Source organism: Streptopelia decaocto, assembly GCF_964273445.1.
Source record: "Streptopelia decaocto genome assembly, chromosome: 2".
Lineage (NCBI taxonomy): Eukaryota > Metazoa > Chordata > Aves > Columbiformes > Columbidae > Streptopelia > Streptopelia decaocto.
This window is the reverse complement of record NC_138655.1, coordinates 40,837,649-40,863,804: the sequence shown is the minus strand read 5'-3', so window position 1 is coordinate 40,863,804 and position 26,156 is coordinate 40,837,649. Positions and strand designations below refer to the sequence as shown.

Here is a 26,156-nt window from a genome sequence, read left to right as displayed (position 1 = left end):
ACTCATTATTCGTGCTTATGTGTGCATCAAATGTGAAAAGCATGCTTAGAACTTGGAGTGAATTCTTGGTCCATGTTCATTCAATGACGTATTTCCTTTTACACTCACTGTCACCCCAGTGTGAGCATGTAGTTTCACAAGGCTCAAGTTAAAGTTGCTTCTGTCTTTAGATTAAAAAAATTGCTTATGATATAGCTCTTTTAGCTCTATTGATCATACTTGCAGCATGTTGGTTCAGTCAACATCCTTTTGTGCCTGCACACATATCCCACATAGCAACAGTTGCTTAGAACAGTTTACTAAGCTGGGCAAGAAATCACCTGGAACATGCCTGGTTTAGATTCATGCCCTCAAAGAAATACAATTAACAGAGAGTTAAAATTAAGTAAAGTAAACGAGTTATAAATAGACCTCTGTGAAGTGCTAGAACCTGGAGTACAGTCTTACACCCCTGAAGTTAAGGGAGGTTCTGCTTACATCAGTGAGAGCAAGAAGAGGTGGTTCCTCACGCGAACACTTGCGCAGTTAGTGCAGAATGTTCTTCTACTATCCCTGTAAAGATGAAATAGCACAAAACTTCATTTCTGCTAGCGTAATTTACTGGCACCAGATTTGACACTGTGTGATTTTTTTTATTATTATTATATATTTTTTTTTTTTTTTAGAGAACTCTTGCAACTTCCTCTTGCAACTTGAGAAAACTTGCCCAAAAATTGCACACTTCCAGGAGGAACTGGACTCAGTGTTAGCCCACATCAGCGTGAATGATTTAACCCCACATTTTCATCTGAGCTTAAAGTTCATTCTTAAATCCATATTACATACCCCAGTACAATGGCCTGTGTTTGAGAGGGTTCCTCTCAATAGGTAATGCTGTACAACTAATGAAACACAAAACAGTCTGGTGGAGAAGTAATGGGGTTTTTTTGCAATTGAACTATATATACTGGCATTTGAAGAGGGTGAAAAGAAATATCTCTTTTTCTTTTGTGAAATTCAGTGCTTTAGACAGGTGACCAAGGCATTGTGTGATGCTATTATAACAAGAATGCTAAGTTTAAGTTGCAAGTTTGGTCAAGAGTACGTGTCAGCATCTAAACGTGGAGGTGACAGCAGACAAAGAAGCTTTGTGACCAATGGAGCAGGATGGTAATTGCACTATAGTTCAAAGTAATGACCAGGCTAGTACAGTTAGGATTCCTTGACACAGAAGTCATTCTGCACTGATTTAGTCATAACTGTCTGAATGCATGTTGAAAGCAGATTGTAGAATGCATAAAGCGGGTAAGGTTTATAATAATTTAGTTATTCCTTGAGGATATGGTTACCTGAATTTGAGAGAACAAAAGCTAATATACACTAATGATCTGTTCCCGTCTTTCCCCTTTTTATTAAACACATTGGAAGCAGAAGATAAAACCAAAGGAGAAGTGGTATACTTTCTATTAGGCCACCCTCAAAACCTTCATCAGGGTTTGTTGGCTGTGAATTTGCTGTCTTCAATCATGTTTTCATTGACATGTTGTCATAATTTCATTATCTCTTAGTTTTGTTTACAATATAGCAATGGGTTTGAATTACAAAGCAAGAGATCACATCTTCAAAAGACTCTTTATTGCCAACAACATCTTTAACTAGTTGAAGGCCACATTCATAAATAACAATCTTTTCCCCTTACTCATAGTAGCTGTTAATGATTCTCTCTAACAAATGTCCTGTCAATACATTTGTCCAGACATATGGAAGCTGGCTATTAGGCTGCTTTACTAGAATGAAATGAAAGTTTCAAGCATTGGCTGCTACCTGCAAATACAGCTTCCTCTGCACCTTCTAGACAGGGTGGACAGAGTAGCAAATTTCAGTTGAAGAGTTGGTTGGGCTACAGCCCTGTGAAGATGATAGATTCATGTTAATTTTCCCCAAACTCACCAAATGTAAGTAAGCCGCTCACTCTGTCCCGTGTTGTCTTCTGAAGCTCAATGGAATAGGGAGAAGCCAACTCTCGTTTCTCTTTCATGTATCATGTAGTAAATGTAGACATTTAGGGTACTGCAGAGTAGCTCCTGGAGGTCCACTTGTTACTCAGTGTAGTTTGTTTGTGTGTCTGTGCTTTTGCGTCAAATACGTTGATGGGTATGTTGAAATCAACACCACTTAAGTAAAAACACCGTGTGTATGAACTAGGCATTTTGGACTGACGTAGAAACCCTTGTTGTGTGCCTCTGAGCTGCACCTTGGTTTTGGGAGGCTGTGTGTGTGGGAAGGAGGAGGGGAGAGCGAGGAGCTGGGTAAGCGCAGTTGGGAGTGACAAAGGGTAGGTCCCAGACCTGTCTTCTCCAAAGAAATTGTGCAAAGCTTGTCCTTCTGCCCTTCTGTCGCATCACTTGTTATGAGGATGACGACATTTGGGCTGCTCTTGGACCTCACTCCAAAACCTGGTTGCTTTTATGGGTAGTTCCTAATTTTCCTATGCTACAGTGATTGCTCTAGTCACTAAAAAGGGAGGGGAGAAGGATCCTTATACTATTGATAGACACAGACATCTATAAAGCTCAGGGCAAGTCTTAGGCTGCTGAAACTTTAGGAGGCTGCCGTTATTGCCAAAGTCATCAATGTAAAGCTGAAAAAAATGTATGCAACTCATAGATATGTGTAGACAGAGTTCTTGTGTCTTGCCAGCTGGAGTAGGACACTTCTTAATATGTAGGAAAAATGTTAATCCTCTTCAATGTAGTCATTTGACCAAATTTTCATCAGGAAATGGAGATTCGGCTATATGGAGCTGCTGTGTGTCATTACTGAAGTTTTTTGCTAGTAAAAAAAGTGACATTTTTGCTCATAGTTTGCATGATGCTTTTAAGTCTGTGAAGTATTTTGGAAACCTTCCCTTTAAGTTGGTTAGTATGTTGGTACAGTTTTTCTCTGTACCATTTCATATGATTCTTTTGAAGAATTTGATAGAAGTATTCTGTTATGACAAGTTAAGATGCTATTTGACCTTTTCCCCTATCTTCAAAAGATATAGTGCAGTGGAAAAATGTTGAGGAAATGGAAGATGCTGTTGCCTGAGGGCTGGCAAAGTGAATTAATTTATTGTTTGATATTGATTCAAAATTCTGGAGGATGCAGTTGAGGCAAATGATTGTAATAAAATGAAGCAAGTGTTATAAGGTCAGAAAACAGATGTTAGCTTAATGTAAGAGCTGGTTTTAAATCAGTGCCAAAAATACTGACTACATGAATCTGGAACATTTTCATAATATATAAAGACTATTATGCAATGTTAACAAAATTACAATCTTGTGTGGATTAATTTTCTTGTGTTTTGGTGTTTTTCTTAAATTGGATAAGCAAGGAAAAGAGTCAGTAGTTTGTATAAATTACATTCCACTTCATTTCAATGTGATGTTGTGTTTCAGAATTTTATTTTCATCCTTTTACAAAGATTATAACATTATTGTACTACCACAACATTCGTTATTTTCAGTGCTTTTTCTTTATTTACTTTTTTTTTTTTTATCACTGCCAAAATACCTGCATGAAAACAAGCTTTTAAAAAATCTAGGCAAAAATGTGGTGAATTTATATAAAAATAGAAGATGCTTCTTACTTGGCCAAGGCCCCCCACCCCTGTTAGAGCTAAGTTTCATGTAATCAACTATAATGATATTTATTATATATGTTATATGATCATTTATGAATTCCAACAAAGATCGTGTGTCATTTAGCTGATCATTGAATAAACTTATCCTCTCCCTAGAGACTTAAAGGCAAGACAGACAAAGGTTGGACTGCAGATCAGTATAATTTGAATATAGAAAACTGTTTACCTGAACTGATACATTTAGTTTTACCAAACCACTTGTGTTTCAAAGGCTGTGGAGGGAAGTACATGATCCTCAAACCTCACTTGACCACATCTGATATCTGTATAACTGTATTGGATCACTTCATACTTGGAAGTTTGAGATGTGATAACTTAAGTCACTTATTTTCCATTTAGTATAGCAATGTGTTAATTAATGATGGCTCTTGCATAGCTAAAATGCCTGGTCTAGTGAGTTAAAAAAAAAGAGGGGGGGTTGGTATAGGAGAAAAGGTTCTTCCTTGTATGATGCAATTGTACTGCTCAGAATGGGTCTGCCTTTCCCAGAAATGCATCAATACAGCATCAATATAGCAACTCCAAGTATTTTATCTCACCAGAAGCTTCATGTTCTTATTTTGGGATGTATGATGTGATACACAGTCCTCTTCCACTAGTCAGATGGCAGCACACCTTTTTTCCCTTGTTCTAATTTGAATTTTGATTTAAAAAATGTCTAAATTAGGGATGTGGTTTAGTGATAGAGTTTAGTGCTAGAGTTAGGTAATGGTTTAGTGATAGAGTTAGGTTATGGTTGGACTCAATGATCTTGAGGGTCTCTTCCAACCAAAATGATTCTATGATTCAAGTGGACTTGAGTTATGAATATTGCAGAGTCTTACCCCTGATTTCAATATGCCAGACCAATGTGGGAAAGGAAAACAGGAGAGCAAAGGGTGGAAGAATGGATGTCAAGAATGTCAATGAGAACAGTAGTCAGCTTGGTAATGAGTTCAAGAAAGGTTTCTGAAACACTAATTGGTTTGTTCAGACTGAGATATTTGTGTGCTAAGGTCAGGAATCTGGACCCTGAAGAGGAGGAGCAGAAATACTGGTGCAGGACTTAAAACTGAATGTTGCAGAAGAAGTAGAAACATGATGAATTTGCAACTGTAGTAGGAATGCAGGTGTTGGAGAGCATGAAGGTGATAGGGTGATACTTTCTGTAACTGATATAGAAAAAAAAATCATAAAAAATAATCTGAGATAGTATGGACAAAGTAGAATTTGTCTTGATTGCAATTGCTAAGGAAGGAACTGTGAAAGAAGCTGAAGGGGGTGGTGGTGCCTGTCTGCTGCACTTCCCCAAACTCTTGGCAAGGCTACTCTCTGTTGGCTAATGGTACATTAGCATTACATTGAGACTTTCTTTTTTTAATACTTTCATTTGCAATTAAAAAATAGCAGTCCCCTTGTGGTATTGGTGGCATTAGAAACACACAGGCAGCTGAGACTATCACACAGAAAGAATGATGTGGCAAAAAAATGGGGAGAAAATTAATATTAAGGTGTAAGGTCATCCTGGTGGAGATATGAAAGTCTGCTATGACAACAGTTTGCCATTATGAAAAATGAGACAAACTTGGATGTCTTAATGAATCACAATATGATTGAAAAGGCTAGTGTGATGGAAGTGTGAAAATGATAAATTGTTTGCTGGAATTTATTGGGCAGGCAACATATTTCTGTAGATGGAAGAAATATTAATACCATTCACTACAAGGCATTGCTGGAAGTCATCTTGGAACACTTGACCAACTCCAGCCTCCTACCCTTAAGAGGGATGAGTTCAAATTGAAACAGATGTGGAGAAGGACTCCTAGGATAACCAGTAGAAATGGAAAAGACTGAGAGGGCTTGGTCTTTAAAGCCTAGAAAATAGGCTGCAAGAGACGTGACTTCTTCCTAATTGCCTGAGAGGATGAAGGGCTAAATACCGTTATTGTCCCAAAAACATGCTTAAGACTGGGAACTATGAGACAGCTTCTAAGCCAAGTAAAGTGAGATTCTGAAACCTTTCAGCAAAAATGTTTTGTTCTTCCCCACCTCTACTCGTTAATTTATCTAAAATGGAGCATGGTGACCTCACTTCTGAGCTTGGACGATGTGATTGAGCTGCTCAGAACAGGTCTGCCTTTCTCAGAAAGTAGTTTTTAGTCCTGTGCACTTAATGATGGGTGATAAACTAGATAGTTCTCTTATCTTGCTGTGATAGAAGTGCATCCTTGGAAAATTTGAGGGTCTGACTTAAATGAGAAGTTGTTTGAGGAAATCTCACACCAACGTGCTAGTTCCATACCTTTCCACTACACTAATATTTGGGGTTTAATGGTTACACTGGGGATTAACTTGTTTCTCTTCTTTGCCTGTTCTATAGATATGTACATCAAAATATTGTTTTAGCTTTGTCTCATCTTTTCCCAAAAAAAAGGGATTGAAGCAGTCAAAAACTCCCCAGTTTTTCTCCTTTTTAAAAAAATGCTGTCAGATGGAGTACTGCTTCTCACATCACAGGAACAATGGGAGTCTAGACTGGGCAAGTCTGTCATAGTTAAGTGCTGAGTAGATGTAAGCTATCCATGCCCCTTTCTATATGCATTCCTGGGAGCACATGGTGATTTGTGCCTATGGATATATATATATATATATATGCCCATGTACATGTGTATCGTGTAAGGGATAAATTCAGTTTGGGACACATAGAGATGATGTAATCTGGACCTATAGAAATGAGCTAAATAAAAAAGATATTAAAATACATGAGTAAAGGAGTGACTGAGACATACATAACCATTTCAGCAGAAAGGCAAGAGAAGAACAAACTGCTTAAGTTCCTCTGCTTTGTCACCAGCACAAAAACAAGATGTAGGAAGTGAAACAAGCCCAAGATGAAAGCTGACCCAGGATTTCTGTGTTTGCAAGAGTCTAGTTCTATGGAAGTTACCAGGCAGTCAGGACCTGCAGTAAAATTTAAATGTGTATGTATATATAAAATATTATATTACAGATATTATATTATATGTATATATTTTTTATATATTTTTTTAATATATGCAATGAATTGCAGGTATAAGAACAAAATCAAAACTGATCATTTTTAAGGCAAAAAAGAAATAGGAACCCAATTCTGCTTAGTTGCTCCCCAGTTTAATTCTTTCACTTTACTCCCAATCACAGATAACTTATTTTTGTCACTCTTATTCTCACTCCAGTCTAATAGCACATCTTCACTGGCACTGCAGAAATATGTACAGAGCAGCACAGATGAGGCTTTGCTGAGCCCTACACCTCTTATTAAACTCCTCAGTGTTCCTTGGAGGTTGCTTTGCCATTCTGCACCATGTGGCAATTGGTCAGAAATGAACCGAGGTTTCCCAGGCCCGTCAGAGATGTTCTTCCTCATAGTCCCAATAACAAATGTATAGAAGATCATTGCAATGCTCAGACACTGCAGATGGTGTGGGAGTAGATCAACATAGAAGGGAATTCAGCAATAAAGGTTAAGATAAATTATTTCCTTAAATATAAGATTTTTTCCATGGAATTAAAAACCTGAGCATTTGATTGAAGTGCTCTAGAAAGTTGGATGAAGGTACTGAGAAAGCTGGTGCCTGTGTCCTTGGGCAGAATGGGCTTACGATTCTTCTTCCCCAGCAGCGTTAGATCTGAGTTGATAACTCCGAGTTTGATTGGTTTTCAAAACACGTCTGCCTTGACCTTGAGGCTAACATAGAGAAGTCTCACATTCTTGATTATTCAGGAGATTGATGAAGGCATCACTGTGTTACCACTGGTTTTATAACTTGTGAAGTAGTGGCAAACCAACTGGCATTAAAAGGTCGGAGTGGAATGTCTAAAACAGAGGAAGGAAAAGATATTCTGTTCAATTTTTGAAAGAGGTGTTTAAAAATAAAATTATTTGCCTCTCTGCTCTTTAAGCTTCTTTACAGCTCCAGGTTTAAAAACAGTTGTTGTGGGGTTTTTTTGTGTCTAGGTGTAAACAATTGCTTCCCGTTATTTGATTCAGAAGCTTAAATATAGAGCAGCATTCAAAACTCAATAACTTCGAGGTCTTGATTTTTTTCTTTAAACTTCTTAATATACTGTCTCTCTCTTATTTGTTCTCCTAAGGAACATCTTTTATATAGATGCATTAGAAATTTTGTGGCTTAAATGAAGAGTTTACTGCTTATAAACCTTGTAATTGAATACAAATTCATTTTATTTACGTATCTGTTAAAATACGTATGTATATATCTGTTAAAAGCCTAAGACACCCACAGAATTGGTGTTTATATGCATGATTGCTGGCCTTTTGAACAACAGATATTTATTTGGTAGAGTTGCTTGTATACTCAATGTTGTAGTTCTAATTCTTTTTAAAGTTACTTTACCATCGGAAAAAAACAAAGTATAATCTATTTTAGTTGTTTTTTTAATGTTCACATTTTCTGCAAAGATTAAAATGAAGCCACTCTAAACTGTTGAAAAATCTGTGCGGATTTGAGAATCATTTTCTTGAAGAGATGACTTTGATCAAGAAACACCCAGACATGTCAGATGGATTTTTAGGAAATGGTTTCTAATGTGCACCGTAAATATTGTACATAACAGAATCACAGGAAGGAGAACAGTTGTGACCATGAGCAAAACCAAAAATGAGATTGGCTTTGTAGATGATGCAAAGGGTAAGTGCTGGGAGGAAACAAAACTTCAGATGCTGCTGGTGCTGGATGGACAGTCACATGAACCTTGGCTGGGTGCAGTAGGAAGTATTGTGGCTTTAGACACAGTGCTTTGCTGGTGATATAGGAAAATACAGCAAAAGGCAGATAAAGCAACAGTGTTTGGAGACATACGGCAGCCTTTAACCCTGGGAAAATGTTGCACTAGCCCCCCATAAGCTGTTTTGAAATTATGACCCAGGTGCTGCTGTAGCAAGAAAAAGGGTATTCAGAGGGAAAATTCAAGGCAAATGCCTCTGTAGACATCAAAACTGGTGTCTGTGGAACAACCTGCTGCAGAGGCTCTGTGTGATGGCTCTTATGGATACTCCTGGGGCTTTTCAAAGGGTGCCTGAACTTAGATTCTTGTCACCAAGCTGCAGATGTTAACTCACCTACCTGTCGTTACCTTTTAGCCATGAAATACGATATGCTCTCTGTTAAAAGAGAAACTGATACTTTTTTAGATATCTGTTTATAAAAGCAGCTATGTTCTTTTAATTAAATTATATCTTTCATGTCTAGAGGTGTGGACAGAACAATAGATAAAGAGCATGGATGAGAAGTAGTATCTTCTGTATTGGAAAGCTGTTGGGATGGGAAACATCCTAGTAGGGACTGACGGCATTTTCCTCTGTTCTCTAAATTATTTTTATCTCTGACGAACAGTAACATAGTTTCATTTGTAACGATGTTGCGCTCTGTGGATTTCTCTTTGCTTACCACATTCTCTTTCTATCTATATCTGCACAGAACAGTTTCTTGATGCTCGTTGTGATACAGCAACAGAAAGCTATGCAAATAAACATTTTACACCAAGAGAAATATTTTATTTATGCCTGAATGAACTTCCCACCTTCAGATTTTCCTTATGACTGCTCTATAAAGATGTACACTGCATGCACGATTTGTATGTCAAAGCTTTTTTGTATGGGTTCAATGTTTGTGAAGTTAACTTCGATAATTGTGTAGCATTTCGTTTTTTGAAATCCATTATTTAATGTGTATTTATTGAAAGTCACACATCAGTGCCTGCTGGCCTTATGAACCTTTAGTTTGGTACCACTCTCACAACCCTGGGAAAGACATGGATCAGATTTCAGTAAAAATGTATAAAATTGTGCTGGAAACAAATCCATCTGGCATTGCAGATGAGCTGAGCAGTCACTTGCTTTTGAAACCAATACAGTTATGCTTGCTTTGAGTGTAGGACTGATCTTATGGAATTTTAAATGTGCAGTCCAGAACCTAATGCACACAGCTTTACAGAGGGCTTAACATGTATAGAAACATAAGGTCTTGTGGCCTTTCAAGAGTTCAAAAATCTTTTGTTTCACAGCATCGAATGAACATGTGCTCATTGATCCAGTTTCTAGTGCTTAAAAACAATTTTTCAGCTTTGTTTATGCTTGGTCTCCATCATCTGCCTATACTTGTTTAGAAATAACATAAGGTCAGAAAATTAAATATTGCGTTATCTATCGTATACTTACCTATGTCAATATACATTAACTACTAAACATCTGGGGTTTTAAAAATTTTATTGCATATGGTTTGTATGGTTATTTTGTGAGATTTGAGAGGTTTGTTTTATAAAGAAGCTAAAAGTCTCAGGATGTGTCCACATTAGCATTTTAGTTAGATTAGCATCCCAAAGCTCTTGCCCCCACTTGCTGGGCTGTAATTCGTGTTGTGGTGCAGATTCGGAATGCAAGAATGGAACTACTTTAGGAAGATGTGGTGTGGGGCTTACCTTCAAATAAACCCTTGCTATGGCCTTGCTCCTACTGAATGTTCCATCCTTGGGGCTATACTGGAGTGAAGGGGGCGACAATCCCCCAAATCCCCTTTGAAGCAGATCTGGTCTTCAGCATCAACTGTTGGGGCTGTTGGCTAACGTAGACCTAGCTAAATCCTGTGAGGACTATGGGCTTTCATCTCCATGAGGGGAAAAAAAAAATCCAGGCTTCGGGATGGGGCTTAGGACCTTCTCTTTCTTTGGTGCCATCGCATGTGTTATCTCACATACTGTATTTGTGTGATTTCACATGACATCGACTGGACTTCTCTGGGATTACAGAGCACCTGCACATCAGTGTTACTGATCTGTTGTTGTTACTGTCATGAACAAATGCTAACCTTGAGCATACCAGCACAACCTCACAGCAGGCTTATGTTACAGCTGTTCACGTGCTTTAAGCTGCAGAAAAAAATCCAAGTAAAAATGCTTTTCTTTGAGTTTACACTGGCACTGGGCAAGCTGCAGTCTCTAAAGATATCTTCAGGTTTCTTGCAGCAATAGGGAAGGGGATTTTTGGCTGACGATTTAGATCAAATTACCTTATGTCCTCCACTTTAGCTGTTTGTTCTCTAGAAGCAGAATTATTCAAGAGCAAAAAGGTTAGCACTTAGGTGGCTAAATACCTGATCTGGCAGATACAGCAGGTAATTAAACACTGGGCTTCCTGTTGTCTGTGGTGAGTGTGCGAACACCAGCCTGCCTGGGGATGTACAGAAATTTCCTATGAACCATTTAACTACAGAAAAAAAGTCATCCATATATATCCACAATTATAAATAAATTAATTAATTTTTTAAAAAATCTTTCTCAGTATTTCAAAACCACCAGTATGTAACCCAGCTCTACAGAGCTGAGAATTTGGAAAAATCTCCCAATGGGTGTTCTCACAAACTGAAATTAAGCGTTAAAGATACTTGCTTTTAAGGGGACATCCTGGCTGAAGGTGCCCCTCAATGCCTCCAAACCAGTCTGGGAACACTGAAATGTTAACACACAAGAGAAGGAAATTGTTTTCTCTGCCTCTGTGGGATGGTGATGCCTGGTCAGTGCCCATTGATTTTCTGTATTATTCCTTTTATTTTTCATTCAAGAGAAGAAGGGGAGCAATGAGTTCTCGTGCTACTTTTAAACCAGTATCACAGTTCATTGCATAACTGCTGAAATCTTATGGGCCCAAGATTTGTTGGCAATAGGTGACAGATAATTGGCAGAAAGGGAAGGAGAGGAGATACCCTCCTCTCACGTTCAAAAGAAAGTGTTTAGCCTGTGGATAGGACGGTGCATCTGTCATTATGTGGCGTTTCCTCAACAGCAGGATGGGAGATTAAATGAAGGCGATGTGGGAAGTTGACAGTTGCCACGTGGGAGTGCTTGTGGCCTTGGTGTATTGTTAGAGTCAGTTTTAAGATTATGATTTTTATCAGTATTGTTACAGAGGTACAAGTCTTAATATGGACCCAGACCAAGCAGGCTAATTCTCCTACCTACAGGGTTAGGGTGTGTAAGGTGCCATCTCACTGAAACGGTTGTGTCTGCAAGTGGACAGCTCTTCTACTTCAACTGTTTACTTTGCTGACCTTTTCTATCCTAGAGATGAAAGTAAAAGTGAGATGTAGTGTAGGGTGTTACAATCTCCTCTAGCTTCCCAGCTCTGTTCTCGGCAGTGCTGGTTTACTTGAGCCTGTATACGCACTGAGCTCTTATTTTAGGCTTTACATTGTTTTTCAGAGAACTGGCTTTAAAGATTAATTAGGGCAGGGGGGAGTGAGACTGTGTGCCTGCAAGGGAAAATGTGTCTGTGAACCTAGCATTAGAGCACTGACCTGAAAGGAGGGAGAGAGGAAGGAAGAAGAGGTTTGAAAAGCATTCATAGTGGATTCTTTGAAGAGTAAGTATAATTACTGCCCTCTGAGGGAGGAATATAGAGATAATGTTGTGTATGTGCTTACTGGAGTACTGTGTAATTATATCATGGGATTAGCAGTCAGGTTCCAGTCATGTAGATGCTAACAGCTGTATCTCATCTGATTCAGCGTGGATGCACATCCTGAGAGAATGATTATCCTTCGAAATTGTATTGAAGAAGAAACACTTGTGTGGTGATGTACCGTCACTGCTATACATGGGCTATTTTAGACAGCTTTAACAAGCTTGTTTGAAACAGGAGATTCATTACTGAAGGTCACAGTAGCAGCATATCTGCCATGGAGTTGGGACTGCGTAAGTCATCAGCTTTATGTGAGACGGGGATTTGAATCAAACTGAGCTCCCCGTTAGACTGGCATGTGCAAAATGAAGTGAGGAGATACAGGCATTTCTAACTCCAGCTGCAGTTCTCATCATTTGGACTGGAATTTTTTCCTACATCTTCCAAAGCAGATTTTCTCTAAAACATACAGAAATAAGTTGTCACCACAGTAATTATATTTTTCTTACATCTGTTCTGAGACTCACAGAAGTATCAGAAAGATGTAAGGGGTTTTGGAGGGGGGAGTGTTGGGGAGAAAAGATAATAAATCTGAAAATGATGAAATAGTAAATAACTATTTTGAAATATTTACTTCATCTGTGGATCAAGACAAGAAGTAATTTCTTTCCTTTGCAGCAGAAAAGAGATTTCAGCATGTGTTCCTAACCTTCAGTTGTTCTCCCCGTGAACTATTGTGTATGAAAAGGAAGCATGTTTTTGCTGCACAGGCCAGGTGATTGCATGGGAAACAGCTTGGTTTATGGCATAATGTTTTTGTTTAATACCTTTTTTATTCCAACAGGAAATATGGGATGTATAAAATCAAAAAGGAAAGAGAGTCTGCATGGAGATGGGCTAGATTTGAAGAATCAACCAGTACGTAAAACTGAACGAACTATTTATGTGAGGGATCCAACGTCCAATAAACAGCAAAGGCCAGTAAGTAGATAGTCTCAGGGGAGAATTCCAGTAGCAAGATCAAAGCATGACCAGCATAACTTAAATCTCAATCCAAAGCACATGAGTGAAGCAATTCAAATGATCATTAGTCCACAATTGGACTTTCTGTGTTATGCAGTTCACCCTGAACGAATAAGTAATTAAAGAAATGAAAAATGAAAATTGGTGGTTTGTTACTTAATTACTTTATGTTTGTCATAGTTTTCTGCATGAAAATACTAATCCTTGGCAACACTTGATCTAGATATAGCTACACCTGTAGAAGAATGTTAGGTAACTTTAGAAAACCTGAAGCAGTTTAGAACTGTTTTTAAAAGCATCAGTGTTGTTTTTTTAACAGCTATAGGATCCAGGTGTTGATTATTCTGTTTAAAAAGGCTGAGGTAGTCACAGGTGATTCTTTATGAGCTCTGGTTAACTTTCCTGTTCCTCACTGCTTGCCTTTGCAGCAGGAGTAGGTGAGGATGGGAGTGGATGGTGCAGGGAGCTGTCTGTCCCGTCTCACCAGCTGACACTGTGGACTCAGCGTGTTCTTTGTCAACATACACACATCACAAACTACCGTTATTTTTTTTTTAATTACTTTTTTTTTTTCCTGGCACAATTTTAACAACATAACCATGCTCGTAGTTCTTTAGCATGACAGCTGCATGTTAATGTCCGCCCTGTCAAAGTGCCCTGCCTCTGCAGCAGAAGTCATAAAGCTGTGAACCTCATCTCCACAGCTTGTGTCACACCTTCCCAAGGTCTGGGATGCTCAATTCAAGATCTAGTGGGGACTTATTATATTTTTATGTTGTAATTTGCTTTTGAAGAATGGAGGAAAAAGACACGAGCATTTCCTTTTAATTTAAGGCATAGATGATGATACCAAAGCAACTGAAAAATATGTAATTGTAATGTAAGATTGTTCCAAAGATCTAAAACTGCTTAATTAAAGACAAATTTCATTGTAGGCAAATACAGAAGCACAGCTCTTACCGGGACAGAGGTTTGTCAATGAAGGTACGTTTTTTCATAGGAATCTTAGTGCTGTGTGCTCTGCCTCTTTCAGCCTGCAAAATAATGCAAACGTACCTTTGGCTTTCCACCTTTGTAGAACCAGAGGAACATGGAGTCATTGTGGTTGCTTTGTATCCCTATGATGGCATACATGAAGATGACTTGTCTTTCAAAAAAGGAGAAAAATTGAAAGTTATTGAGGAGTAAGTATGACAGTATGGGTTGTATTGTAGTTTATCTTTGGACTCATCTAATTCCCTTTGTAATTTTTCGATATACTTCTCATAACATGGGTGTGTTAATGGTAAGAGAGCTTCCTCATGTGTGAAAACACAAATGCATGTGGAGCTGTTGGTAGGACTTGGCAGCTGCCCTTGGTAACAGAGACCAGACATTGATCTGATGGAGCCAGGGGCTTGAGTTCAGAGGAAATATGCTGCTTCTCTCTCCAGTGTGGGCAAAGTTCTCAGCACAGTAGAACCCAAATAACACTTTATCATTTTCATTTCTCATGAACACTACTGTTGTTTCTGTTTTTCAGGCTGGGAGAATGGTGGAGAGCAAAATCTCTCACAACGAGGAAGGAAGGCTTCATTCCCAGCAACTACGTAGCAAAAGTGAATACCCTAGAAACAGAGGAGTAAGTTCTCCCAGTCTCTAAATAGTGGCAAACCTCTTCTTCACCCTGGTGGTGTATCCTTTGTGGGCAGGGGAGAGAAATGGTTCTAACTCTTTGAACTACTTTTCAGATGGTTCTTCAAAGACATAACCCGAAAAGATGCTGAAAGACAACTCCTGGCTCCTGGAAATAGTCCTGGAGCTTTCCTTATCAGAGAAAGTGAAACATTAAAAGGTAGGCTTTGAGATGGGTCACTTTGGAATTGATAGCAGTGTTAAAAATATGCAGTCTGCCTTCACAAAAATTGGCATCAGGTGGGACTGGGTGTGGAGCACTCCCAGTGTCACCCATTGTGTGAATTTTCTGCAGTTCTGTAGGAGTGAGAAGGATGAGAATACCACCAGGAAAAGAGAGAAAAGAGTTACAGGTTAACACCTAAAGCTGAGATGTGGGGAGGGGGGGGAAAGTGTGTGTGCGATTTATACTGACAAGAAGCAGGAAAGAATGAAGAGATCTTTTCTGATCCTAACATTTGTGATTCCTTTATTGAAGGACACTTTCCACTGTAAATAGTAGATGCTGCATGTTGTGGTCTTCCATTACTGGGTCTGTATCAATGGCTACAAGTTTTAAAATGTAGTTAGTGCATAATGAGCATTTAAACTTATGCACTGTAGTGTGATTTTTTTTTTTTTTTTTCAAAAAGCTTTCTGATAAGGGTTTATGCTGTAGACAGAGCTCTTTGTACTGAAAATCTTAGTGAAGCCTGGCACTTTGAGAAGGGCATAGGAGGTTCTGCCCCAGTGTCTGCACTTGGACAGCAGCGTGGCTGGGTATTCCAGCTAGATGCTCTAACACTGCATCCTCCAGAGGAAGATGCATGAATCCTTTCAGCAGATCCTATATCTCCTCTTCACATGGTAGCTCTTCTGGCTCTAACACTGCAGATTCTGGATTAGGTGGCTCTCTATAATGGGCCCATATCATTGTTTCTGTGCTCTCAAATTAAGACTCCTAAATGAAATTCTCAAAGTAACACTCCTAAATTTAATGTAATCTGCTAAGAGTAAGGCAATGTACCCCTCAAATATTTCTTTCTATCCCGTTCCATCATTGGATCTATTTTTGGGGGGAGAGAAGAGGGGAGGTGGTTTCTAATCCTTTGAAAATGTGCAAGTAGAAGAAATAGAGAGCTCTGTAGGGAAGGGTAGATGTTCCGCTGCCCCCTCTTAAATCCCAGCTGATCTTAGGTTTCCTGGGTCTAACTGATCTGCTCTACCTCCTGTATGCCTCAAGCCATCTCCAAGTTGCCCTTGTGCTAGCTGGCCCGTGACATCCAGCGTATTCCTTTTCCAAAATGCTGATCTCTGAATTTCAGCTTCTCCCTGAGGATTGCGACAGCCCTGATCTTGCTTTCCCAGCTGGTTCCCCTTGAGCTGGGGGGACTTTCTGCAGAAGTGGGTGTTGGATGTGGAGCTGCCTAGCTTATGGATCTCCTGAGTTTGTTGAATAAGACTGAAAAAGAAAGTGTGACTGTAAGCATTTTGGTGACCAGTTCAGGATGGGCTGTTGGTTAACTTCCTCCTGTTGATTGCAAAATGCTTTTTGAGGAAATAAGGGAGGAAAAAAGAAAAACAGACAAAAAGGCAATTGTGTTAGGTTCAACTGTATGTGCATAGACTTTTGCTATCTCTTAATGATCACTCTTTCTTTATCCACAGGCAGCTATTCTCTCTCCATAAGAGACTATGATCCGCTGCATGGTGATGTTATTAAGCACTACAAAATTAGGAGTCTAGACAATGGAGGATTTTACATCTCTCCAAGAATAACTTTCCCCAACATCAATGATATGATCAAACATTATCAAAGTAAGTTAAATCAGCTAGTGAATTACTTAATAGTATACAGCCATTATTTCCTGTGAAGGAAAAAAAATGTTTTCTTGCTTTGTTTCTAACCTTTTCATCTTTTTCTTTTTTTTAATCCTAATAAAGCCAGGCATGCATGTTATCAAAGATAAAGTAAAACTGGTTGGAACCAAAGTAATGTTATCATGATCAGACCAAATGCTGCTTGCTCAGTGGCATATCATTGTAAAATAAAGAGCAGCTTTATAAAACACCCATCAAAGTTATGACTATGTGAAGCTATAGTCAGAATTGCTGGCACTGTATATAAATTAATTCTGTATTTGAGAGTGAATTTGTATTCACAATTAGCAGAAATATGTCAGGACTTGTGAATGAATGTCTTCTTGTTATCTGGTGTTGAATATGGAATCGTTTTTATTTTTCCTGTAAATTTATTTATTTATTGTTAATGGTGTTTTGAATGAAGTAACATTCCTTTGACTTTAAAGAAAGAAAATTTCACCCACATAGCATGTATACATTTATTATATATTAAAAAAGCAGGGGGTGGGAGAGAAGATGGATTACTTTCTACCTATGTTTTAGCTACAAAAATGACTTTTCATTCTGCATAACCTCCTGATGGATAGCTCCAAAATATGGGTTTTTTTCAGTCCTGTAACTGAGAAGACAGAAAAGATGAAAAATGTAGGACAGAAAATTACAGAGTGATTTTTCAAAGGCACACTGATAACTTGGCCAGGACATTTCTCTGAGCTGCTAGACATGTGTGGTAATGGCACAGCTGGAAAACCTGAGAATTATTTGACATTTGTATTAAAGTTATAGGTGGTCAGTGCTGGATAAAAAATAATGGTGTCTTACTTATGTTTGCATGCAAAGTGTCTGAAACCATGCTGCAAGAAAATTTAATGGTAAATTCAGAATACAGTCCCAAGGCTGACTCCAGTGTATATCTTCATCAACATACTGTCAGTAACCAGATCTTATATTGTATTTATTTGGTAGAAATTGTACTAAAACTCCTTAATAATCTGATGCTAACCAGACACATGTGACACTTCTTTATTAAATTTTTCTCTGAATACCAGATTTCACTTCAGAGGTGCTTAAAGTTATGTGAAAGAACCAGAAAAGTTACGTACGCATCAAAACATCTGATTATTCTTAACATTATTTGGAGCTGGTTAGTGCACACCTGCAATTAAGTAATGTTTGTCTCAAGTCATGAGGCACAGAAGTGTAACTGATTTTGTATTTTGTTCTTCCTTTCAAAACCAGAGCAATCGGATGGCTTATGCAGAAAGTTGGAAAAAGCTTGTATTAGTCCTAAACCTCAAAAACCATGGGATAAAGATGCTTGGGAAATTCCACGGGAATCCATTAAATTAGTGAAGAAACTTGGAGCTGGTCAGTTTGGAGAAGTCTGGATGGGTAAGTTTATGTCTTTGGAAAGAGTATTTAAGTCTTCTAAAAGAAGCATCATTTCAAAGTTACTCAGAATAATAGTGGACATGAACCTGGTCCGATATACTTACAGAACAGCACAATCAGGACCAGAATATACCTTGTTGTGAGGAGAGAGGATTTGCGAGGGGGAAGATATGTGATATCACAGAGCAAATCCTTTGGTGTTTTTTAATGGAAAAAAAATAGTGAGTAGGCACTCTAATTTAGAGGGTTGAAGACAATAGGGTGGGGTATTTTTGGTTACGTTTTGTGGGGTAAGTAGGAGGTTATGTTAAGATGTGACTCCCAATTCTCAAAATTAGTGGGCATCTCAGAACTTTGTTTCAAATCAGAAACAGGTTAAGAGCCTGACACAGAAAGAAATAATGTCTTTTAGTGAATTACGTGTACAGTTTTCATTGTCTTTTGGTAAAGAAAAGGCTGCAATATAAGCATGGGATTGCCATATTGAGTGAAAAACAGCGACACTTAATCCAAGATTATTGCCTGCCAGGTTGCTACTGAGAAACTAGGTGAGTTATTTAGTGAGAAGATTAGAGACTGATCTCCCCCTACCTTGAACTATCATGCAGGTCTTCAAGAATGAAAGTGTCATAAGGCTTACAAGTTGTGTTAATATACATCAGGCAAGAAAATATAGTGTTTAGTTATTATAACCATAATTATTTTTTGAACCTCTCTGACTTCCTGTGGCAAGGGGCTGTGGTCACTGTCTAATCATATTCTGCAAAAATATTTAACCCTCTTGCTTTTGAAATGATGTTTGAGTATTCTTTTGGGTTCCATATTGCATGTTCTGTGTGCTGTTCATTACTTATACGCTTCTTACTGCTTACCATTTTATTTGAAGTAAACTATATTTTTCTCCCAAAGTCTTTATGATGGTGTTTTTTTCAGGCCAGATAATTGTCTTAACCCTTCCCAGAATCTCCTTTTTGGTGGCTATATTTAAATAGTAATAAAATTATTATTATAATAATCCAACAGATTATTATTGTTATTAATTAACAAGGTTCTATAGGCAGGGCATTTCTGAGCAAAATAAAATTGTCTCAAAGCTTATTAGAAGACACAAAGCTTGAAGGGAGCTCTGATACCACATGGGAGTGCAGCAGTCTGATGGGAATGTCATTGCTTTGAAGAGATGCTCTCATTTAGAAAAGTAAAGCACAGAATGATATTTGAGTGGCACACTCCATACACAACTACAGTGTCAACCAGGAAGCTTTAATTCAACAGTAGGTGCAATCTTTTGATATAAATCGTGTAAAAAAAAATACAAGCAACACATCTCTGTAATATAGTGTAGCCAAGTTCAGCCTTTTGTCTACCTTCATAAGTAAAACTTAAGCTTCTAGCTTATGATATACATGAATGATAATTTGCATACTAGTTAAGACAAGTGTCAGTCATTGTGCAGGTTTTCCTGTCTAATAAACCAGGGCAAGAAATGTTTAACTGACACTGAAATGCTATGAAAGACAGTGTGGCAGAAAGTAATCACCTGCTTGAAAATGCAGATCATTTTGGGAAGTGACTACTTCTGCGCACACACACACACACACACACACACACACACACACACACACACAGGCAAGAAACTTTGAAAGGGTGTTTCTGGTTCAAGATGTTTCCTCTTGTTTGTGTCATTATTTTAACATCTAAATTAGGCCTAACCCCTGTATCTGAATCACTGCACTGTGAGAAAAACTAATGTACTGTAAAAGTGATCACTGTGTTTCCTCTTCTCTGCTTCCTTTCTGAAGTGAGAGAGGCTGCTTTGCACGGCGCAGATCCTCTTGAGTAGGGAGCGTGGTTAATCTTAGAACTGAGGAAGTACAAGCTGGAAAAGATGTATTAGGTCAGCTGGGTGGTACAGGGGTGTCAACAAATGCTCTTTATTGTAATGACCAACCAGAGGCATCAGGAGTTATGTAGAGGTACTGAGAAATAACCTGGTTGATGTACTCTCTTGATTAACGAGCTAGTTGTTATATGCTCTCCTCATGTAGAACAAATGTATTTTTAAGTCATAGTATGAATTAGAGAAATATTGTTCCATGGTTCAATTACTGAATACATTTATTCTTGATAAGAGTACTTAGAATTGTAGTTTCAGAGGGAACAGTGTCCCGTTCAGAGGAACTGGGCTCCCCAGTTAAGAGAGATGTAGAGCTACTGGAGAAGAGTCCAGCAAAGGGCCACAAAGATCATGAAGGGACTGAAGCATCTCACATGAGGAAAGCCTGAGAGAGCTGAGACCGTTCAGCCTGGAGAGGAGCAGACTCGGGGTCATCTCATCAGTATGTACAAATATTGAAGGGAGAGTGCAAAGTGGACTGAGCCAGACTCTTTTCAATGGTGCCCAGTGACAGGACCAGAGGTGGTGGGCGCACACTGAAACACAGGAGTTTCCCTCTGAACATCAAGTAACACTTTTTCCCAAGCACTGACACAGGTTGCCCAGAGACATTGTGGAGTCTCTATCCTTGGAGGGATATTCAGAAGCCATCTGGACATAGTGCTGGATGGCTGTAGGTGGCTCTGCTTGATCAGTGGGTTGGGACCAGGTGTCTTCAAGAGATGCCTTCCAACTTCAGCACTTCTGTGATACATGGAAAGACGGAGCAATACTGTTACTGCAATGTGAAGATCTGCTAGCGTTATCTTTTATAGCCTTTTCATTTTAGTTTGTCTATAAGTACTCTTTGGGCTTCCAAGTTGACATCTTGCACATCTTGGAGGGTGTTATGTTATGGGAGGACTGAGAAAAGCCTAGGAGCAAAAAGCAGACTCCTATATCCCCAAGCACTTGGCTGTGCTCCTTCTGAAGGCTCCAGTGAACCCATGAAGAGAGTCTTTGTCACTAATAAAGTGGGCAGGTGAATCTCCTTCAACTCTGAAGAGTTTCCTTTACACAGAGATTCAGATCTGGAGACCTGGAGATCTGATCAGAAATGGGAGGCATGACCTCATTACTGTTTGTTATAAATTCATATCACAGCTTGGCCTGATTAAGCCCATGCAAGAATTTGGTGGCAACCCAGCTGTCCGAGATACTACTCTGTCAAAATAATAGTAATAATATCTGACATAAACTTACCTGAAACACTAGCAGCTTTCGGAGGATTCTATTCTAACATAGAGAAGAACATGTCTCTGTTTAAGACATCATCGCACTCCTCAGACTTGCATACTATTGCTTGCATCACATTTAATTTTTAACAGGAATCTAAACCACAGAGGGACTTGCTTCCTGTGTTGGTATGAAAGGTTTTTTGACCATGGGGTTCAGTGCGTCTGGGCAGCTTCTTTAGTGATGTGATGAACCAGAGTACCACTGCAAAAACAGGGTCTATGTTTTATGCATTTTTGTTCCTAGTATGCACTGATATGATGTGAACCATAATGCTCTGTGATATTAATAATCCATGAAGAGAATTCTCAAGCAAGGCTGAGAAAAAAGTTAACAAGCCAAATGGAGCCGTTATAGTGTGTTTTATTAATAAGACACATTTTGCTTGCGTCTCAGGTGTAAAAGGTTCTTTTATTCGGTAACCCCAAATTAGAATATAAGTAATACAAATTTTGGAGGTGTATTTTTTAATGCAACTGTTAGAAAAATCAGAAAAAAATCATATTGCAGAAAATAAAAGACATCTAAAATGAATGAAGAAAACTCACCAGTACATCTCATCGGTGTCAGAAATTGATTTTAAAGCACACAGATGAACTTAATGTTAGCTGCAAAGGATCTGAATTTTATGTCAGCTGTTCTAGGTATAAGCAGGAATTCTGTTGCTTAGCTATCCTTTTGAACTCATGTTTAGGCAGCAAACTGACCATATGTTCACTAATGTCATGTGGCAAAGAATATCGTGATATAGCAAGTGCTGGGTCTACACCCGGAGCCAGGTTCAGCTCAGCCATGGAGGTGTTAGTGAAGGGTTCAGAGCCCCAGGTACTGTACAAAGTGAGGGTGAGGCAGTGCTGTAGCCATCCCTTCCCACAGCTCCCTGTGCATTGCTGGAATCCTTCTGTGATGCAGACTGAACATTACATTTGCTGTCACCTGCTGACATGCTTTGAGGTCACCAGTTTTCCCTCCACCTGCACAGGCTGCAGTTTCTTACCTGTGCAGTAAGAATGTGCCTGCAAAGCAGATGATCTTTATGGAAACTACTTCAGAAGTTTTCAAGATAATAAGTGATCTGGCATGATGACCACGACTTTGTTAAGAGCAGGTGGTACAGATGCACACTAAAAAGGTGCTGCCTGCTCCAGGTCTGATGTGGTACCCAGCCCAAGTCAAGCTAATGCTGCTTTTGCTGATGGTGGATGGGCAAGAGAGGTGACAAATTCCATTTTTACCAACCTGTCAAGGGTCTTGTTTTTTACAGATGCCATTGTGTGTGTTCATGGAGTTCACAACCACTTTTCTTCAGTGTTTTGATGTCACATCCCTCCCAATACCTGATGAAATAAGTGAACATCAGAGAGACCAGGATCAATTATCTCTATTGCTCTCATCTAATCTGCTTTTTGTGTTACCATCCAACCTCACTATCACTGAGGTGTTGTAGTAAACTTTAAGTAGAATCCTTGTTTCATGGATCTCTTTGGTGAATGTAAAATACTGTTACATTGTTAATGTTGTGTGTTGGTCATAGTTGCTTCACAGAAATAATGATATTAATTAGTATGTTCAGCAGAGCATTCAACAAATTGGGAGTGCTTTGCTTTAGGGTATGGGATGGAAAAGTAGAAATGATACAAATAAGGTTCTTCGTAAGCAGGAAGTGGTGTATTTAATATCTGTTTTTCTGATAGATATAAATTGTATACCTGAGCTTTAACAGCAGAATTTGACCTGTAGTAATTAGTTCTTATTATTAGATCATCCAGAGGCATATCTTTGTTATGCTTTGACCTGACCATGGTTGGAAAAATATATTTCATAATCAAGGAGGTGAATAATTTGTGATAGACATAGTAACTTTTGTGGCTTTTCTCAGGTGATGATGCTTCGGTAAGAAAGGTGATGGAACAGTAGTTGGAGCAATCACTTAAGATCTGAAAACTAGTTTCTTGCTTTGCCACTGATTTCCTATGTTAAGATGATAAATAGTATGAAGACATTGTGGAAGATGTCCCTGCTCATTGTAGGGGGGGTTGGACTAGATGACCTTTAAAGGTAAAGGTCCTTGCCAACTCAAGCCATTTTATGATTCTACAACCACAATTTAGAGATGTAGCCATTGCTCTAACACTGTCTGGATTGTTGCTGAGTAAGGAAATGAAGCTGTTTCATTGGGTCATGAAGGTTTTACCTCTTCCAAGAAATATTTTCGCAATGTTGAAATGGGTACAGTGGGGGAAAAAAGGCTGGGGTTTGATTTTCCTGGAATGTTCAGTAAATCTGAAAAGTTAGGAGGAAGTTGTATTTATATTTTTCTCTTTGTCTTATTTTCTTTTTCAAATTAAATGACTTTACAAGATTAACTTTATGATCAACGCTTGTTACACTATTGTTATTTTAGTGCTATTTTAACATTTATTTAATGTTTGGAAAACATTAGGGCAGAAAATAACTCACTGCTTTTCTCTTTACTGATAGTTGCTCTTTTTATATAACTACAATATTACATTAGAAGGTTTGATAAGCAGATAAATGAAACAGCCACAGTCCCTTCAACTCTTGGCATGAGCTATGTGATAAAAAGTTATCACATTTTAAATCTTGCTCTGAACACTAGAGGATTGCAGTCCTGGCAGCGTATCTTTATTGGTCATAAGAATCCTCATTTGATTGTGCTTTCCTGTAATGCTGTTTTGAGCATTGAGGGTTACATAAAGGATTATGAGACTGGCGTGAGTACAATGGTTATAATTGTGGTATTTAAAGACACTCCAGAATCTTGCAAGCAATCCATGGACTCTATTAGATTTTGAGACAATTTATGTGGACATTCATTAAAACATCTCTTGACTGTTGGAGTATTTTATGGAATACTTGAAAATGAAAACTTGGTATGAAGTAAGATGATTTGCTTGCTTCATTTTTTTTCAGATAACTGATTTCTAACGATCGGGAATGGATTATTTTTTTCACTGCAACATTGTATCGGTGGCAAAATAAAAAGGAATTCTAGCATAAATATTTGTGGCACTTGCTCTCAGGCTCTTAGCTATTCCTGGAATCCAACCTCACCTGCTTTGCAAATTCCTACGAGTCGGGATGCTGTGCGGCACCGAGTTACTTCAAGTGCACTGAACATATTCCCTCCTTTTAGGTTATTATCACAACAGTACCAAAGTGGCTGTGAAGACTCTGAAGCCTGGAACGATGTCTGCACAAGCCTTCCTGGAGGAAGCCAACCTCATGAAAACACTTCAGCATGATAAGCTCGTTAGGCTTTATGCTGTAGTGACCAAAGAAGAACCTATTTATATTATAACAGAATTCATGGCAAAAGGTAGGAACAACACTGGATCTGCAAGCAATGGTTTAGTAAACTCTTCTGCTTCTCCTAAATTGGTCCCCATTCTTTAAAAAGGAAGGAATAAAAAGGGAAAACTTGGTATTTTAGCATTATTCTTTTGAATGCTCTGATAAGAACTGAAGGAGTATATTAGAGGAGGACTGAGGATTTAATTTTATGATTCCTCATTGTATTTGTGAAATAAACTATTTTTACAGTTTTCTTAAGTGTAGCATTTTTAATTGTTTTAGATGCAACCCCAAAAATAACTCTGGTTCCCTTGTGTTCCCTACCCAACTTTTATGTCTAGTGTCACAGTAAGGCAACTAAAAGAAACCTTAGAAATTGCCTTATAAGGCCCTTGAATTGATAAATATGTGTGTAATAAGGTGAGGGGTGAGTGGTCCTGCAAGGATTGCTGCACTATGAGGAAAGGAGAAGTTTTATTAGAGCATCACTACACAAAATAAGTGAAGTTTCCTTCTCAGCTTGTCTTGGGTTGTAGTTTTTATGGTTTGTTCTGCTTTCAAGCAGTTCTGCTGATCCCTTCAGAAACAACGGCTACGGTTGAACCACTTTGTTCTCTATGATTTGGAAAGGATTGATGTGCGATTCTCCTAGACACCTTTCCTGATAGCCCATAGAATAGGGTAATTATCAAATTCAGCATCACTGAACTAAGGTGTGGTCTGATGAGAGTTTTCTGTGCCCAGGAAATTGGCAAAACTTGGATGCTTGACATGCTGACCTGGCTGTTACAGATGTTATACCCTGTACAGAGACTGGTTTACTGTAGTCACCTTGAAAATACATCAAAATACTTCACTGTAAAAATTTTGTGATCCAGAAGACTGGGGACCTGGTGTGACTTTTATTTTGGTATTATAATGAGCTGCACTGACTAACTCTTTCTCTGTTGTCATAGGAAGCTTGCTGGATTTTCTGAAGAGTGATGAAGGAAGTAAATTGATGCTTCCAAAGCTAATTGACTTCTCTGCTCAGGTAAATTTTAAGAAATATGCTCAAAATTAAGGGAGTTTATTTCTCTCTGAGTCTGAAACTCTTGCTGGGCAACTTTATCCTATTTTTTTTTCCATTAAAATATAACATGACTTTCAAATAAGTTTGGGTCTGAGTAAATAAGGTTAGTTGAAAGGAGGGAATAGAAAAAAGATATTTCAGAGGGATTATGTTTTGTTAGGCTTAGCTCTTAGATGCTGCAGGTGACCTGCTTAGATGGTGATGGTACCCTGCTGAGATGGCAGTGGTACACAGCCACTTTTCTTCATGGAAAGGTTGTTTTTGCTTTGAGCAGCTGTGAGTTGAAAGTGTAAATACAAGTTTGTGAGTCTCTGCTTATGAGATTCCTTCAGTGTTAATAGATGTGTTGTTTTTACTTCTTAAGATAGATCTGTTTGTCAGACTTCTCTGTTGACCTCAGCAGACTATCGTTGGCTTCAAATTCTAACATAAATTACAGTGAAATAAATGAAATCCAATCAAATGACGTTTCAGGTACTAGTATATGATTGATCAGCCGTGATGACTGTGTCGAAAGTAGTATACAAGTTATCCCATGTCACAAAAGAAAGTTGTAGAGAGAGACCCC

General features: G+C 38.5%; 1 protein-coding gene across 10 annotated transcripts in view; it reads left to right on the top strand.

The window, feature by feature from the left end:
• LYN (LYN proto-oncogene, Src family tyrosine kinase) overlaps positions 1-26,156 on the top strand; it is a 54,854-nt gene that overhangs the window by 9,718 nt on the left and 18,980 nt on the right. For 5 of the 10 annotated variants that reach the window (XM_082044043.1, XM_082044052.1, XM_082044044.1 and 2 more), the window contains exons 2-10: positions 12,943-13,079; positions 14,057-14,105; positions 14,200-14,305; positions 14,644-14,742; positions 14,852-14,955; positions 16,443-16,592; positions 17,877-18,029; positions 24,359-24,541; positions 25,473-25,549. In XM_082044043.1, coding sequence (XP_081900169.1) covers positions 12,948-13,079; positions 14,057-14,105; positions 14,200-14,305; positions 14,644-14,742; positions 14,852-14,955; positions 16,443-16,592; positions 17,877-18,029; positions 24,359-24,541; positions 25,473-25,549 — 1,053 coding nt within the window. In that variant the 5' untranslated portion in view covers positions 12,943-12,947. The remainder of the gene's footprint in view (positions 1-12,942; positions 13,080-14,056; positions 14,106-14,199; positions 14,306-14,643; positions 14,743-14,851; positions 14,956-16,442; positions 16,593-17,876; positions 18,030-24,358; positions 24,542-25,472; positions 25,550-26,156) is intronic. The other 5 variants (XM_082044048.1, XM_082044047.1, XM_082044049.1 and 2 more) reach the window with 1 other exon arrangement.